This window comes from Alexandromys fortis, unplaced genomic scaffold (assembly GCF_014885135.2).
Source record: "Alexandromys fortis isolate MF-2015 unplaced genomic scaffold, M_Fortis_MF-2015_v1.1 scaffold_6, whole genome shotgun sequence".
Lineage (NCBI taxonomy): Eukaryota > Metazoa > Chordata > Mammalia > Rodentia > Cricetidae > Alexandromys > Alexandromys fortis.
Genome location: NW_026067902.1, coordinates 10,211,789 through 10,228,797, shown reverse-complemented (window position 1 = coordinate 10,228,797; position 17,009 = coordinate 10,211,789). Strand labels below are relative to the sequence as shown.

Genomic DNA, 17,009 nt, shown 5'->3' with positions numbered 1-17,009 from the left:
GAGCGGCTAAGGGCCACAGAGGTCACACACTAAAGTGGAGTGGGTTTTAGAGCGGTTTGCAGGATACAGCTGAGAGAAGAGGCAGATATGCTGCTGTGTGTGTGTAGATTTAACCGGCCTAATCACGTCACGGTTTTGGTTCCCGGTCGACCCTGCAAAATGGAAGGACCAGGGTGGGGCGGGCCGAACACGAGGAACTACATTTCCCAGCAAGCCGCGGAGAGGAGCGTGTGGCATCGGGGATTCCGGCTTTTCCTCCTGGCCGCGAGTGGGGTCGTAGCCCAGGTCTCCGGTCCTGGGTTGGCGGAAGCATGGAACCCGACGGCCGGTGGCGGAGCCTGCCCAGCGGGCCCAGCCTGAAGCACTTGACCGATCCCTCGTACGCGATTCCTCCGGAGCAGCAAAAGGCGGCGTTGCAGGACCTGACGCGGGCGCACGTGGACTCCTTCAACTACGCGGTGCTGGATGGGCTGAGCCACGCGGTGCAGGTGAGCGGCACGCCCTCGGCCCGAGTGGGGCCCGGAGGGTTCCAGAGGATGGAGGAGGTGGCCGGGAGTCCGCAGTACGGCCTTAAATAGTGGCACTCACTCACCGTGCAAGGCTTTGGGTAGTTCAGAGAGAGAAGCGCTTCGTTGCAACTTTAGCCGAGTAGTGTAGGAAAAGTTGTTTTTGTGATTTCAGGGTTTATATGTGAGTACGAACCCTGATTTTGAGTGAATCGTTTCTGGGTACTGTGAGATGAGTGATAAAGTGAACTGTTTGGGATTATGTTTTCCGACCATTCAAAGCGCCCCCGCCTTTTCCTACCTGGACTCTTAAGTTCTAAAACTACCTCAGAAGGTTGCAAACTGTGGCAAGGTCATCCTTCAGTTTTCTTCTCTTAGAGAAGTTTTCTTTTTTTTTGGGGGGGGGGTCGTGCTCGAGACAGGGTTTCTCTGTGTAGACCAGGCTGGCCTCGAACTCAGACAGAGATCCGCCGCCTCTGCCTCCTGAGTGCTGGGATTAAAGGCGTGCTTAATTAATTAATGCTACCACCTAGCTTCCTTCTCTTAAAGAGAAAAACTGGCCGCCGTTCTGAGTTAGGCTTGTTGAGAAAGATAAAAGTCCTAGGGATCAGGCTAACAATGGTAGCGGACTTCAGGTAAGGACGATGGGGGAGGTCACTTTTTGTTAGCATCCTTAGTCTCTCCTGGCACTAGGCTCTGAAAGTAAGAACATGCCGATTTCCGGTTAGCGAGCTCAGGTTTGGGTGCTCCTCGGGGTTGTTGGTTGTGTAGAGGTAGCAGGCACCAGCAGCTAGCCAGCACTCTTGAGAACTGCCCTGAGATGTAGTAGTTTACTAAGTCAGGAGCAGGAGGGAAGTGCGCTCATCCGGGTGTTTAGACAACTCCGCCTTGGATAAGGTGAAGGGAAGAGAATGGTGGGTTCCCTCCAGGAGGAGGTTAGGAACAGCCGCGTAGGTAGTAGACACTACCTGGAGGTTTTGTTGTTGAACAGGTGTGCTGTGGGCGTTAGGGATGGTGATGCTTTGGCGAGCTTTGACTGCCAGACCGATAGTCGAAAACATGGGAGCCATTTAGAAATCTTTGCATCATCAGGCAGGCTTCAGTCCGAGGGGATAAAGTGTGCGAAGGTAAACCTGAAGAATGACGACAGTAAGAGCGGAGGGCGTCCCTATTCTTGCGCATGCGCAGCAGTTCTCTTGTCTTTGTGGAGGAGGTATACTTGGCTCAGCCTTTTCCGTGTCTGTAGAGCCTGCTGCACAATCAAATACAAAAGGCCCTTAGTAGAATGCATTATGGTTAAGTAGTTGGCAAAGTTACCAGTTAGTTGTAGCGTTAGTTGTTGGGTTTAGTTGGCGTGATAGACATCAGTGAGTGTAGAACATGCGTGATTCCGAAAAGTGCCTTGAAAAACACAAGTGACTGAGCAGCGTGAATTGTATTTCAGGCCATTCCTCCCTTTGAATTTGCTTTCAAAGATGAGCGCATAACTCTTACTATCGTGGATGCAGTCATCAGTCCGCCCTCAGTGCCCAAAGGGACCATCTGCAAAGAGCTCAGCGTTTACCCAGCCGAGTGCCGGGGTCGACGGAGCACCTACCGTGGGAGGCTGACGGTGAGCATCAGTCATGCCAGGTGGCTGTCCCTGCCCGGTTTGGAGACTCAAGGTTATAGGAAAGGTCTGCTTTCTTAGCGTTGCCCCTTAGAGAATGGTATCTTCTCAGTCTAAAACATGAAGTCACTTCGCTGTGACCTTCCTTCTTTCAAACTCATCTGTGGGTCTGGAGAAATGACTCTGTGGTTAAAAGCACTGATTATTTTTCGAGATGACCAGGATTTGGTTCCCAGCGACATGTGGTGGCTCATAACTGCCAGTAACTCCAGTTCCAGCAGATCTCATGCCCTCTTCTGGCCCCCACTGGTACCAGGCACAAATCTGGTACATAGGCATACAAGCAGGCAAAACATTCGTATTCATAGAAATAAGTACATTTAAACATTTTTTTTTTAAATATTCATTGGTGCTCGCAGGTCCAGATAGTTTATTTTTGTTGTTGTTTTCGTGTAGGCTGACATCAGCTGGGCAGTGAACGGAGTCCCCAGAGGAGTCATTAAACAGTTTCTTGGCTATGTCCCCATCATGGTAAAGTCAAAACTTTGCAACTTATACAACCTTCCTCCGCAAGTCCTCATTGAGCACCATGAAGAGGCAGAGGTAAGTGCAGGGATCTAGGCAGTGAGGGCCAAGATCAGAGGTGGGGAAGCAGGGAGCTTGCCAATGGAAGTCAATTTTTCGACTTCTGAGTTCTAGGTATGTCATATGGAGCGCTGCTGCTGTGTCTGAGTGCTATGCATGGATTCCTTCCTGTCTGCTGAGGCAGTGTGGGAAGCCACGTATGCTGAAGAATGTTATTGTTTTGGGCAGTGTACTAGGAGGTTCCCCCTCCCCCAGAAATCTTTTTCTTTTCCCTTTCCTTCCCTCCTCCTCTTCCTACTTCCCTTTCCCTCTTTCTGCTTTGTCTTCCTGAGCATTGAACCCAGGGCCTTCGCCCATGTGAAATGTAGTTCTGCTACCAGGCTACACTCCCAACCCAAATTTTCTTTTCTCTTTTATGACCTTCCTTTCCTTCCTTTTGGGTGGTGGGGTGGGGTGGGTCGTGCTATTAATTAGCCTTGGCTGGCCTGTAACTCGGAGTATATAGATCAATCAGGCTGGTCTTGAGCGCAGAGATCCATCTTAATCTGCCTCCCCCCTCCACACACACACACACACACACACACACAGAGTGCTGTGATTAATGGTGTGTGTACCGCCAAGCCTGGCTGTTTCCTTTGTGTGGGAGTGGGGTGTGGAGTTGAAGGGCACTTTAGTAACATAGTCCGTATATAGACGTCAAAGGATCCGTGGACAACACGTGAGGAGTTGATTCTCTCCTTCCATCATGTGGGTCTCAGGGCTTGAACTCAGATCTTCAGGCCCTATAGCAAATTCCTTTACCCCCTTAGCCATTCCATTTATCAGTGGTGAGGGCTGTGGAGAACTTAAGTCACCCCAAGCCTCAGTTTCCTCTGGTGAAACCAAGCAGACCAATAGGTAGGAGCTTATAAGACCAGTAAGAGCTTCATGAACAGGGCGTCCTGCAGAATGTGCCTATTCGATATCAGGCGTTAGCAAATACTCCCTGTTATAAACGTTTTCATATGTTTATCTAGTCCAGATTTCTAGTTGGAAAAGCTTTTATGAAATCAACCTCTTTTTTTCCCTTTTTTTTTTAAGTTTTTTTAAAAAAAAAAAACTTAACATTTTTATCTTTAGATTTTGGAATAAGTTTTGTCTAAATAGTGCTTGGGAGTGGAAATAATTTGGGACAGAAAAGCTTGAGCCTGTCTAGTTGGAGGGGATGGCGTTGTTTGTCTGCTCTCCATTTGTCCTGTGTCTTTTGGACCCTGGCTGTGTATTTGACAAGACTTTCTGGAGCCTGCGCTGTTTCCATAGAGCAGTGTCCCTTTCACCAATGAGTGCCTCTTCTGGGAGCTGCACTTATGTGACTAGAAATAGCTTTGTGTTTACTTAGTCATATACCTTTGTTTAACAGATGATAACCCTTGTCTTTGGCAGGAAATGGGAGGTTATTTTATAATCAATGGCATCGAAAAGGTCATCCGAATGTTGATTATGCCTCGGAGGAATTTCCCCATTGCCATGATAAGACCAAAGTGGAAAAGCAGAGGGCTTGGCTACACTCATTTCGGTAGGTTTTAGTGAACATTGGAATGTTGTTTTAGACAACTTGAAAACCATTTTTTTAAAAAAATATTTATTTTTAAAATATTATGTATACAAAGTTCTGTCTGTGTGTATGCCTGCAGGCCAGAAGAGGGCATCAGACCCCATTACAGATAGTTGTGAGCCACCATGTGGTTGCTGGGAATTTAACTCAGGACCTTTAGAAGAGCAGGCAATGCTTTTAACCTCTGAGCCATCTCTCCAGCCCCCTTGAAAACCATTTTTTTAAGTAGATACAGCTATAAACAATCTTTTTTTTTTTGGTGGGGGCAAGTTGTTGAGATAGGGTTTCTTTATGTAGCCCTTGCTGTCTTGGAACTCACTCTGTAGATCAGGTTGCCTCAAACTCACCTGCCTCTCTCTGCCTCTTGAGTGCTGGGATTAAAGGCGGGCACCACCACTGCCTGGCTAACTGTACACCATCTTTAGTGTGTTTCTCTTACATGATTTTTGTTTGTTTTGCCATAAAACATTACTGTACGATTCAGGTTGGTAGGTGCCATGTTTATCAAGGTATAAACTTTAAGTTACAGGCCAAGTACAGGGTGGGAAATGTCCTTTCTATAGGAGCACGAGGGTTGAGACCCCATCACCAACATTTAAAAACAAGAACAGAAGGTTTGGCAGTGCACAGCAACCTCCTGACTCTGGAGGGGAGAGGACAGGGGCACAGGGGTTCCAGCTAATTTAGCCAAGAAGAAAGTTCCCGGTTCAGTGAGAGACTCGTCTCAAAAGACACAAATGGAGAAGCAATTGAGGAGGACATCTGGGTGCCAGTCTCTGGCCTCTGCCTGTGCCTGCATGGGAGAGTAACACACACACACACACACACACACACACACACACACACTACCTGTGTCTGCACGGGAGAGTATACTCCCACCATACATATATAAACACAGTGCACTAATACTAGTGTACAGCACTGTGATATCATTAATACTATTGTAATTTTGAAATTTGAAAATGGAGTAGATTTTTAAGTGTCTTGATATCACATGCACATACATACACAGTTGGTAACTGTATGTGGTACTTGATGTTTTAATTAACATGATTATGGTAATTGTTATGCAATACATGGATGCTTCTTAATAAACCTACAGTAAATTGAAAGTATTGTATATTAAAAATGGACTTCAAGGGGCCGGAGAGATGGCTCAGCGGTTTTAAGAGCATGTATCTTTCTTCCAGAGGGCCTGAGTTCAGTCCCCAGCATCCATGTCGGGCAGCTCACAACTGCCTGTAGCTCCAGCTCCAGGGGACTTGACATCTCTGGCCTTTGTTGTCATCTGCACACATAAGAACACATGCACACAAACACACACACACACACAAATACACACATGCACTCAAACAACTTAATAAATAAGTAAATATATTTGTTTTAATTTAAAAAAAATATGCTTAAAGCCAGGTGTGGTGTTTCACATCTTCAATCCCACACTCAGGAAGCAGAGGCAGGTGGATCTCTGTATTTGAGGCCACCTGGTCTACACTGAATTCCAGGACAGGAATGTCAGTGTTACAAAATAGACCCTAACTCAAAAAAAAAAAAAAAAAGTACTTGGAGGTGGAGACTGGTTTGGGGACAGGTTTGTCTAACCTGCAGAAGTTTCTGGGCTCATTGCATGACACCACACACATAATAATGCTCTCGGTGCCAGCATAGTAGCTTGTCTTGGCAAAGCCTAACCGTGCTCAGAACAGTAATTAATACATTAGCATACAGTCTGGAAAAATCACCTAAAACAAAGCCTGTTTCATGAGCAAGTGTTGATCATCTCGTGTTCCTACACAGATCTGGCTTTTTGTATGCATGAGCTATGAAAACCCTGTATTCAATACCATTGGCAGCCCGGGAAATTGAAGATGATCGTTTTCCTCTTTGATCTCCTGGCTGGCTGGGAGCTGTGGCTCACTGCTGCTATCCAGTATCATGGGGAAATGCACAGCATTGTTAGTCTAGGGAAAGGTCTCAGTTCAAAAAGTGAGATGCAGATTCTACTGAATGGACATGGCTTGTGTGCACCATGGTGAAGCTGACAAATGGCAGGTGGCTCGTGGTAAAGTTGGTGCCATTGTATATGTATAAATCAAATCACCTTAATACGTATAGTGTTTATTCACAAAGAAAATGAAATATACACAGAAAGTGATTTCATAGTGAGAACACTTGCCTATTTTTAGTCAGGAAGACTTCATGTATTTATGAGATTGCTTTTGAGGATGAAGGCTGGCCTGACTTAGCACCTGTGTCCAGAAACCTGAGAGGTCCCCTGTTCAGTCTGCCTTGGCACGCCCTCAGGAGACTGGCCTGTGTTCGCTGTCTGTGATATGGCATTCTCTAGTAATGTCTACATTTATATTACATAATGTATCGTTTATACTTGAGATGAAAATCTAACTTTAATAGTTGCCAAAGGTGCAACACCTAGGAGAACAGTGTCAGCATATCAGGACATGGAGTTGCTGGTTCTTTGCTCTGTTGATGTGGCGTCCAGGATAAGCCTGAAGGCTGAGTTCTGGAGTCCATCAGGACATTAGATAAGTAACCGAATCTTGACCAGGCCCATAGGGCACTGTGGATAGGAGGTGCGCTGTGCAGGGTGATCCAAGAATAAGGTGCTACGGGCCCCAGCTGACGGAAAACCTGGAAGTTTGGCCAAAGTCATAGCTTCAGCTATTTCTGTGTGCTCCAGAAAACATTTGGCAAGGTCTGTGGACATTTTTGATTGCCTGACTTAGTTAATCTTTTTCGTTGTTTGATTGGTTGGTTGGTAGGTTGGTTTTTGTTGTTTCTTTTTTTGTTTGTTTGTTTGTTTGAGACGGATCTTTCTGGGTAGTACTGGCTGTCCTGGAACTAGCTGTGTAGACCAGGCTGACCTTGAACTGCCCCTGCCTCCCAAGTGCTGGGAGTAAAGGCTGACCGTGCTAAGTGATTTGCCATTGATTATGGTGATAAAATGAAAGAATTGGGCCCTGACTCCTTGCTCCTCCTCTGGCAGGCGTCTCCATGCACTGTGTGAGAGAAGAGCATTCCGCCGTCAACATGAACCTTCACTATGTGGAGAATGGTACAGTTATGTTGAACTTTATTTACCGGAAAGAGCTGTTTTTCCTTCCTTTGGGATTTGCACTTAAGGTGAGATGAGATGAATATGTCTTTGATATAAATAGGCTCATTGGAAGCTGTATCTTGTATATGAGTAGTAGATGGTTTCTTTCTGTTAAGTACATGTGCATGTAATGTTACCCAGGCTTTTGAGGAGGCAGTCTGGAGGCTGCAAGTTCTAGGCCAGCTAAGGTAACATACCAAGACCCTGTCTCCCCCCATCCCCGCTCGTACCATAAACAGAGCATGACCATATATGCTGTACGAATTAGTTGCTGCTCTATTAAAACCAGTTGTTTGAAATAAACATTTCTCAGAGTCTCTGGAGATGTAGCACTTGGGACCAGCTTGACTGCATAGGTCATAGGTCACACTGAAGTTTTTGGAGGTGCTCCCGGGGTGATGAGATGACTCCACGGGAAAAAGCACCTGCCATGCAAGCCTGACAGCCTGCATTGGTCCCCAGAACCCCCAGTGGAAGGAGACCTGGCTCCCAAAACTTGTCCTCTGACCTCCTCCATGTGCTGTGGCTTGTGTATGCCTACACATGCACGCACACTCACACTCTTCCTCTCTCAAATCAAAATTAAAAATTTAAAAATAAATGAAGTGCTGCGGTCACTTGGCTTGACCAGGCTTCCAGGACCCCAGTATAGAGTTGGTGGCTCACTTGGTGGCTATTGGTCGGAGGTCTCAGTTCCCCTCTCCCCTGGGAGTTAGCCCAGAGGATGAGATAGAGGACGGTCTATGCCCTAGCCTTGGGGATCTGGCATCTCCTTTTTGCCATATTTTGGTCATGTAGGGACAGCCCTAATTCAGAGTGGGAGGAGACACGATTCCGTTTTTTGCCTACCTAGAAGTAGAATCACTGCGACTTCGATGTTTGGCTGGTGTAAAGAGAATGTTTTGTTTCGGAGGGCTAGTTTTGCTTGGACATTAACAATTATTAGAGGGGAAGATTGTAACTAAGTGAGTTAAACCTTTGGTAGTTGTTTAAAAGAAAGCTTTAAGTATTTTTTTTTTCCTATTTCAGGCACTTGTGAGCTTTTCCGACTATCAGATTTTCCAGGAGCTCATCAAAGGCAAAGAGGAAGACTCTTTCTTTAAGAATTCTGTCTCTCAGATGTTGAGGATTGTCATGGAAGAGGGCTGCTCCACGCAGAAGCAGGTCCTTAACTATCTGGGCGAGCGCTTCAGAGTGAAGCTCAGTCTCCCTGACTGGTACCCAAATGAGGAAGCTGCCAAGTTCCTGTTCAAGTATGTGTGCTTTGGGCTGGGAAGGGAGAGGGGGAAAGATGGGTTCATGCCTAGGAAGTGAGCCTGGGTAGCATGCTGTGGTCCTAGCCAGGAGGGCAGCTTTGCTTTTTTTATCCCATGTTAATTTCAAGTTTGCTACAGTGTTCAAGTAAGACAGTGAGCGCTGGAGGTCACCAGTGTTGACATTTTGTTGGTTACAGTGATCACTTTGTCTCTTCATAGACACACATTGCCTCTCTGTATCTCTGAAAGTTGCAGACAACATGGGGCTGTATTTCCCTGTAGCAACGACTCTCTTCCATAACCACGTATTAAAGGAGCAGAGTCCTAGATCACCCTGGCAGGAGCCGAGCACTTGCCATGTGGCCAGTGCGGCTGAGAAAGTGAAGTGTTGTTTTTAACTGAGCTGTGGAGTAGCTGCAGGTGTTGCTGATTGCTCTCTGTTGCTGAGCACAGCTGCAGACTTGGTGGTGCTATCTGCTGCTGTGGCCAGCAAAGGTGAAGAACAGTTTTGGAAGAAATGTTAGGTAAATGTGAAGTAGGCACCTTGGTCACTGGGAGCTGGGCAGGAGAAGGCAGAACCGCTTTAAGGTTTCTGTTTCTCTTTCAGCCAGTGCATTTGTATCCACCTGAAGTCCGATACTGAGAAGTTTTACCTGCTCTGTCTCATGACCCGGAAGCTCTTTGCTCTAGCCAGAGGCGAGTGCATGGAGGACAACCCCGATAGCCTAGTGAATCAGGAAGTCCTTACCCCCGGGCAGCTCTTCCTGATGTTTCTGAAGGTAAGTGCGTGCTGATGATTCCTAGTTTGGGCATCTTACACCGCGTCCTTTTGTTCAGCAGTAAGGGACTTAATCAAAACTCTGGCTCCAGATTTCTGTGTCACCTGTACATACGTGATCTTTTGTTTCCATGTAAAACCTGAGGCTCTCAAATGAAAGGTAGGGTTTTTTTTTTTTTTAAATGAGACTGACTTATTTATCTTTCTTTCCTTTTTAAAAAAAAATTTGTTTTCAAGGCAGGATTTCTCTGTCTGTCCCTGGCTGTCCTGGAACTCACTCAGTATACCAGGGCTGGCCTCGAACTCAAAGATATCTGCCCGCCTCTTCCTCCCGAGTGCCGGGATTAAAGGTTTGTACCACCACTGTCCAGCTGACTTAGCGTTCTTAATATGATTTCAGTTAATGGACTTCTTCAGTTGAATCTACTTTCCTCCAAATTATAAAACTTCATTCCTTATAGTTAAAAAGAAATGCCAAAAACACAGAAAACCCTTCTATTATGAATACATGCACTGTGTTTTCCTTATCCATTTCTCTTTGTTACCTGGGCTGGTATGCAGTTGGTGTGCAAGAATTTTTGTGATACATTGATTTAATCCTTCAGGGTCACACAGAAGCTATTAATATTTAATACATATTTTTATTTATTTTTATTTTATGTGTGTTGGTGTTTTGCCTGCATGTATGTCTGTATGAGGGTGTCGGGTCCCCTGGAACTGGAGTTACAGACAGTTGTGAGCTGCCATGTGGGTGTTGGGAATTGAACCTGGGTTCTTTGGAGGAGCAGTCAGTGCCCCGAACTGCTGAGCCGTCTCTCCAGCCCCAGGCCTATTTTTAATATTCTGAGGCACCGTTATACTTCCGTAATGGCAGCGCTGGTTCACCTTCCCCTGCAGTGCACCAGGCTTCCCATCTGGCTGCGTCGTCTCCGTGTTGTTTTCTTGACTGCCATTCTGATGGGTTGCATAGAATCTCACTGTTGTTTCTATTTGCATTTCCCCCATGACTGGTGACATTGACCGTTTCTTAATGTTTATTACCCATTTGTGCTTCACTTTCTGAAAACTGTCTCTGCTTTTAGCTCATTTATTGATTGGATTGTTGGCCTTTTAAAAAAAAAATTGTGTACTGCCTGGCGGTGGTGGCGCACGCCTTTAATCCCAGCACTTGGGAGGAAGAGGCAGGCGGATCTTTGTGAGTTCGAGACCAGCCTGGTCTACAAGAGCTAGTTCCAGGACAGGCTCTAAAACCACAGAGAAACCCTGTCTCGAAAAAAANTGTGAGTTCGAGACCAGCCTGGTCTACAAGAGCTAGTTCCAGGACAGGCTCTAAAACCACAGAGAAACCCTGTCTCGAAAAAAAAAAAAAAACAAAAAAAAAAAACAAAAAAACAAAAACAAAAAAAAAATTGTGTACTATATGCATGTACCTGTTATGGTGTGTGTGTGTGTGTATGCATTCGGGCAGTTTTTGTGTGTGTGTGTTTTTGTTTTTCTTTTTTTCTTTTAATTGTTTTTATTGAGCTATATATTTTTCTCTGTTCCCCTCCCTCTCTACCCTCTCCCCTGATCCCCACGCTCCCAATTTACTCAGGAGATCTCATCTTTTTCTACTTCCCATGTAGATTAGATCCATGTATGTCTCTCTTAGGGTCCTCATTGTCTAGGTTCTCTGGGGTTTTGAATTGTAGGCTGGTTTTTCTTCGCTTTATGTCTAAAAGCCACTTCTGATTTGTCTTTCTGGCTCTGGATTACCTCACTCAATATGTTTTATAGATTCATCCATTTGTTGAAAAAAATTTTTTTTGTTTTGTTTTTCAAGACATGGTTTCTCTGTAGCTTTGGAGCCTGTGCTGGAACTCAGCGCTGTAGACCAGGCTGGCCTCAAACTCACAGAGATCCACCTGCCTCTGCCTCCTGAGTGCTGGGATTAAAGGTGTGCACCACCACTGCCCGGTGGAAAAAAAATTTTAAGATAGGGTCTCGGTGAACCTAGAGCTTGTTGATTTGATTGGACTGGGTAGCCAACAAGCTGCAGGATCTACCTGCTTGTGTCTCATTTGTGCTGGGATGACAGGCGTGTGCTGCCATGCCTGCTTTCCATGCTGGGGATCCAAACTCACATGCAAGGCAAGCATGTCACCCACTCAAGCGCATCACCTACTGAGCCATCTCCTCGGCGGCTGTTTGATTTCTTGTTATTCGGTGTTTGACAAGGTCTCTCTCCAGCAGTTAATTTAAATCCTCCTGTTTGAGCCCTCCAAATACTGAGATTAGTTATGTAGAACCATGCCTGGTTCTAATTAATATTTGTAGTATAGTTTCATCAAATTTTGGTCATAGCATGGATGACCAAGCATAAAAGAACGTCCTTGGATACAGCTAATCTTTGTCTTTTTGTTCCATGTCTTCAACATTTGCTAAAATTAATTTGCAATACTTTATATTAGTTACTTTTTTTGTTACTTTGACAAAATGACCAACTTTGGGCTTGTGGGTTTCGGGAGTATAATCTGTCACCATGGAGAAAGGGTCTTTGGATACAGTGCAGGAATGTGAATCAGGGAGCAGGGCCAGCTCCTCGAGGGCAGGCCCACTATCCCGATCCCATGTCCCAGATTTTATGACCTCTGCAAGAGCAGTGCTCATTCTTAACCACGGAGCAATCTCTCCAGCCCCTGTAATGATCTTTCTCTATCCCGCCAGCTAACCAGCTCTCAAATAAAAACACACAGACTTATTCATATGAAAGCCTGGCCTTAGCTCAGGCTTGTTTCTAATTAGCTCTTACAGCTTGAATTAATGTGTTTCTATTGATCTGTGTGCTGCCATGTGGTTCGTGGCTTTACCTCTTCTCCTGCACGTCCTGCTTCCTCTGCGTCTGGCTGGCGACTCCCCCTTTCTTCTTCCCAGAGCTCTCTGTCTAAAAGTTGCACCTATACGTTCTCCCTAGCTATTGGCCATTTAGTTTTTTATTAAACACAGTGACCTATCTTTACACAGTGTAATCAAATCAATGGGCCCCTGATGTAGACTTCCTGTCTCTGTCTTTAAGAATGCTAGACTTTCAGTTGTACATTGAAGGGCTGTCTTTTACAACCCTGGTTGTGCTAAAGATGCATCCTTTGCCGCATGTATAGACAGTGGGCCTTTATACTGGATTGTGTAGATTGTGGGGGGGGGTAGATGTAGCATTTATGATATTTAAAGCATGTACTACTTTAAATTTAACATTTTCTTCTTTTAGGAAAAAATGGAAAATTGGCTAGTGTCTATTAAGATAGCTTTAGATAAGAGGGCTCAGAAGACCAATGTATCCATAAACAATGAGAATTTGCTGAAGATATTTAGTATGGGATCAGAACTAACGAAACCATTTGAATATCTTCTTGCTACTGGGAATCTGCGTTCGAAAACAGGTAAAATGAAACAGGCGATTTATATTTTTCAAATTATGTGCATAATATAATAAAATACGTTGCTGCAGAATTCCAGAGTAAGCTAACCCTCACTGAAGTCAGATTTTATAGTAAATTTTGACAAATGTCTGCCAACCTAAAGGGTTCGGCGAAGTGTCTTGCTTTTGTAAATCCAGCACTAGTGAACAGACACATTCCATGACTCCTGGAAAGCGGTGACCGCATGTCTGTCTGGACATACAGACAGACTGCGTGTGTCTGCAGGTCTACAGCTGCAGCCTGGAAGGGTTTGTATTTGTGTCCCTCCCTAAACCTCTTGTATTAGAATGAACTGAAAACATAAGAAAGGCTAACTGGGATCCAGAAATCTGCTCTTCTATTTGGACAGGTGCTACTGATTTCTCTCGTTAGCATGGCAGCAAGTGCTTATGCAGTGGCAGGGCTCTCAGACCAATCTAATCTGATTTTTCCCCATTTATCAGAACTAATATTCTGCGCTGCAAATGTGTATGTGGGGGGAGGTTATCAGAACTAATATCCCATGTTGCAAACATATATGTGGAGGGGGGGGTTGGTCTGGGGAATCGAACCCAGGGCCCGCTCATATATTAGACAGATGCTCTTATCACTGAGCTATATCCCTAGCCCTGAAGCATCAGAAACAGACAGTTTGGGGCTTTTAAAAAAGACTTTGTCTTGATTTGAGTGTCTTGTTCTTTATTAAGGTCTTGGCTTCCTGCAAGACTCCGGTCTGTGTGTTGTGGCTGACAAGCTGAACTTCATCCGCTATCTCTCCCATTTCCGCTGTGTGCACAGAGGGGCTGACTTTGCCAAGATGAGGACCACCACAGTGCGCAGGCTGCTCCCAGAGTCCTGGGGCTTCCTCTGTCCTGTGCACACCCCAGACGGAGCACCGTGTGGGCTGCTGAACCACCTGACTGCCACATGCGAGGTTGTCACGAAGTTCGTGTACACTGCATCTGTCCCGGCCTTGCTCTGTGGCTTAGGTAGGACACTGGACAGTCCAGCTGGGTTTGCTGGCTTTGCACAGCCTCAAGCAGCAAAGTTGCCCTTTGGGGTTCAGCAGTGAATTCCTTTTCAGTCCTCCATACGTGAGTCGGGCTGCATCCTTGGCTTCTCTCTCATGCATTTCTGGAACTAAAACCAGCAAAATGTCATTGGTGTTGGTAATAGAAAGGTGTGAATGAGAGTAGCCGTTAGTATTCAGAGTTTAGGTGCTGTTGTGTATGAAAGGGGTGTTGTGCAGCCTCCCTTGTGCCCAGCCATCCTCTCAGACCCTTTTCTAGATTCTGTATGGCCTTGATGAGGCAGTTTACAAGCAGTATGGAAGCTTTTGTGCTGTACAGACTGCAACATGAATTCTAATTGTTCTTATAACAAAAACCTGGAGTCAGGATATCAGGGTGAGCAGTCAGCCACTAGAGAGTTCTTACTTCTACCACTACTCAGACCAAAGGGGTCTATGCATCCTCAGACTGCTGCTGTCTCTGAAACCTCAAACTACATCTCTCTATGAATCCTCAGACTGCCCTGAGTTCCTGTCTCCTCCCGCCTTATATTCCTCTCTCTACCCATCCATATCACTTTTTTTCTCCACCTTCTTAGCGCTGGGATTAAAGGCATTTGATCCCAAAGGCTGGCTGGAATCATCTTCTGGTTTCTCTTTTTAGACAGAGTCAGTTTCACGCAGCTCAGGGTGACCTTGAACTGCCTCTGAGAGTACTGGGATTAAAGGTGTGTGCCACCTCTGCCTGGCTTCTGAGGCTGACTAGTGACCTAGCTCTGCACTCTGACCTTCAGGCAAGCTTTATTTGTTGGAGCACAAACAAATTGTCACTACAACAGACAGGACAATTGGCCAGCCTTACTGAGAAAGCAGTCCCAGTGTCTCCGGGAGCTGGAAATGTTGGATGAAGCCTTCTGATTTTATTATTCTTCTTGTCCACTCCCAGGTGTCACTCCTGTTGATGCGGCATCTTGTAGACCATACAGTGAATGCTACCCTGTCCTGCTGGATGGTGTCATGGTGGGCTGGGTGGATAAGGATCTTGCTCCTGAGGTCGCAGACGCTCTCCGTCGCTTTAAGGTGATGGTCGGTCTCTGGATTGCCTTATCTTGCTTGCTCTGGTAGTCTTGCCTTCTATGTTAGGTTAGTGACAGATATGTGACCTATAATTATTTATTAGGCGTTTCGTTGAGGTCCCTGTCTACTTATCTATCCAGTGTGACTTCATAAGAGTACCACCAGCTGGCTGCTGGCTGCCTCCCAGCTGAGCCTCTTGTTTGTCCTTGGGAGGTACTAACCTGGACCTCTTAGGTTGGTGTCAGGCTAGAGTTTTTCAGGGGTAATTTGTGGAGAGAGAGTTGAAAGCTATGTGATGGTTCCTTTCCTCAGCTAACTTCACCCACTGATTGATGGTTCCCCACTGAGTTATTCCTGCTTCCTTGGCTATCTTTGCTAAATGATTGTGACTGTGGTGGATGTCCTGCACCCACTCTGTAGTCCACACGGGCCTTGGCCATCCTCCCTTAGCCCAGTCAGAATTCTATTTTTTTTTTTAAGATTTTATTATGTAAACAGTGTTCTGCCTGCAGGCCAGAAGAGGGTACCAGATCTCATTACAGATAGTTGTGAGCCACCATGTGGTTGCTGGGAATTGAACTCAGGACCTCTGGAAGAGCAACTAGTGCTCTTAACCTCTGAGCCACCTCTCCAGCCCCTATTCTACTCTTCTTAAGCTTTTGCCTCCACTAAGGTTTGTTTTGGTGAGCTGAATCTTGGTTTTATGTGCCAATGATTTTTAAATTTTTCTTTCTGTATTTGGCTTTCTTTTATCAGTTCTTTATTAACGTGAATGTTAATTCAGTTTGGGGCCAGAAAGTTGACTCAGTCGAGTATAGGCACTTACTGTCAGTCCTAGAGACCTGAGTTCAATCCCCAGAACCTTCAAGGTCACAGGAAAGAGCTGACTGCTGAGGCTCTCCTGGACCAGTATACAGGCACACAATGAATCAGTTAACAGCAGATTCAAGGGCCCCCGAGAGATAGCTCAGTTTAGAGCTGTCCCTTCTCATTGTCCTTTCCGGGCTCCTCCCTCCCCTTTCATTTTTGCTGATAAGGTGTAGCTGTGAATCCCTTAATTGTATATAGATCTTTAATCTTTTTTAAATTATTGTAGCTTGGATTTATATTTTTCCCTTCACTTAGAAATTTTTAAAAATGGGTTTAAAAGAATTTTTTTGTTGTTTGTTTGTTTGTTTTTTTGTTTTTCAAGACAGTGTTTCTCTGTCTAATAGCCCTGGCTGTCCTGGCACTAGCTCTTGTAGACTAGGCTGGCTTCGAACTCACAGAAATCCACCTGCCTCTGCCTCTTAAGTGTTGGGATTAAAGGCATGCACCACCACTGCCCTGACTTTTTTTATCTAAGCATGCAATGCCTGTGAAGGCCAGAGGAGGGCGCGGGATCCCTGGGAGTGGAGTTCTCAGCACGTGTAAGCCACTTGACATGGGTGCTGGGAACTGAACCCCAGCTTTTAAAAGTGAGTGCAGTGTCTGCTGTGTCTCCTTACTGTGTAGCCATCTCAGCATCCCCGTTTGCTTTGTTTTGTTCTTTTTAATTTTCAAAAGAAAGACCCTTTTCATGTAACTGTTTGAAAGGAAATTCATTAATCTATATTTCAGACATCAGAGAATAAACTTGCCTTTTCTTAATCTTTTGCCGTTTCTCAAGTGGGCTGAGTGGCCTTCTATGCGGGGTAAGACTGGAGCGGACAGCTGTGGTCTTGGAACACTAGGTTTTCCTACTGGGGTGACAGAATTTCTTAGATGCCGCTCCTTTCCCATTCTACCTGGCTCTGGTGGCAGCGAGGGCGGGGTAAAACATACGTTTGTTCTTCATTAAACTCTCTGTTCTGCTGAAACAGGTGTTGAGGGAGAAAAGAATTCCTCCCTGGATGGAGGTGGCCCTGGTCCCCATGACAGGAAAGCCAAGCCTGTACCCGGGGTTGTACCTCTTCACCACCCCCTGCAGGCTGGTGAGGCCTGTGCAGAACTTGGAACTGGGCAAAGAAGAACTCATTGGAACGATGGAACAGGTGGGTGCCTACCGCAGTGTGTGCTTACGTC

At 45.6% G+C, this 17,009-nt stretch overlaps 1 protein-coding gene across 3 annotated transcripts in view; it reads left to right on the top strand.

Annotated features, from left to right (window-relative positions):
* The first annotated feature begins 207 nt into the window (after positions 1–207).
* Polr1b (RNA polymerase I subunit B) overlaps positions 208–17,009 on the top strand; it is a 99,917-nt gene continuing 83,115 nt past the window's right edge. Inside the window, exons 1-11 of one of the 3 annotated variants that reach the window (XM_050131817.1) lie at positions 208–488; positions 1,951–2,118; positions 2,572–2,718; positions 4,123–4,255; positions 7,299–7,435; positions 8,439–8,662; positions 9,273–9,444; positions 12,691–12,862; positions 13,588–13,869; positions 14,836–14,969; positions 16,808–16,978. In XM_050131817.1, the coding sequence (XP_049987774.1) occupies positions 312–488; positions 1,951–2,118; positions 2,572–2,718; positions 4,123–4,255; positions 7,299–7,435; positions 8,439–8,662; positions 9,273–9,444; positions 12,691–12,862; positions 13,588–13,869; positions 14,836–14,969; positions 16,808–16,978 (1,917 nt within the window). In that variant the 5' untranslated portion in view covers positions 208–311. Of the gene's footprint in view, positions 489–1,950; positions 2,119–2,571; positions 2,719–4,122; positions 4,256–7,298; positions 7,436–8,438; positions 8,663–9,272; positions 9,445–12,690; positions 12,863–13,587; positions 13,870–14,835; positions 14,970–16,807; positions 16,979–17,009 lie in introns of those variants that run through there. The other 2 variants (XM_050131825.1, XM_050131831.1) reach the window with 2 other exon arrangements.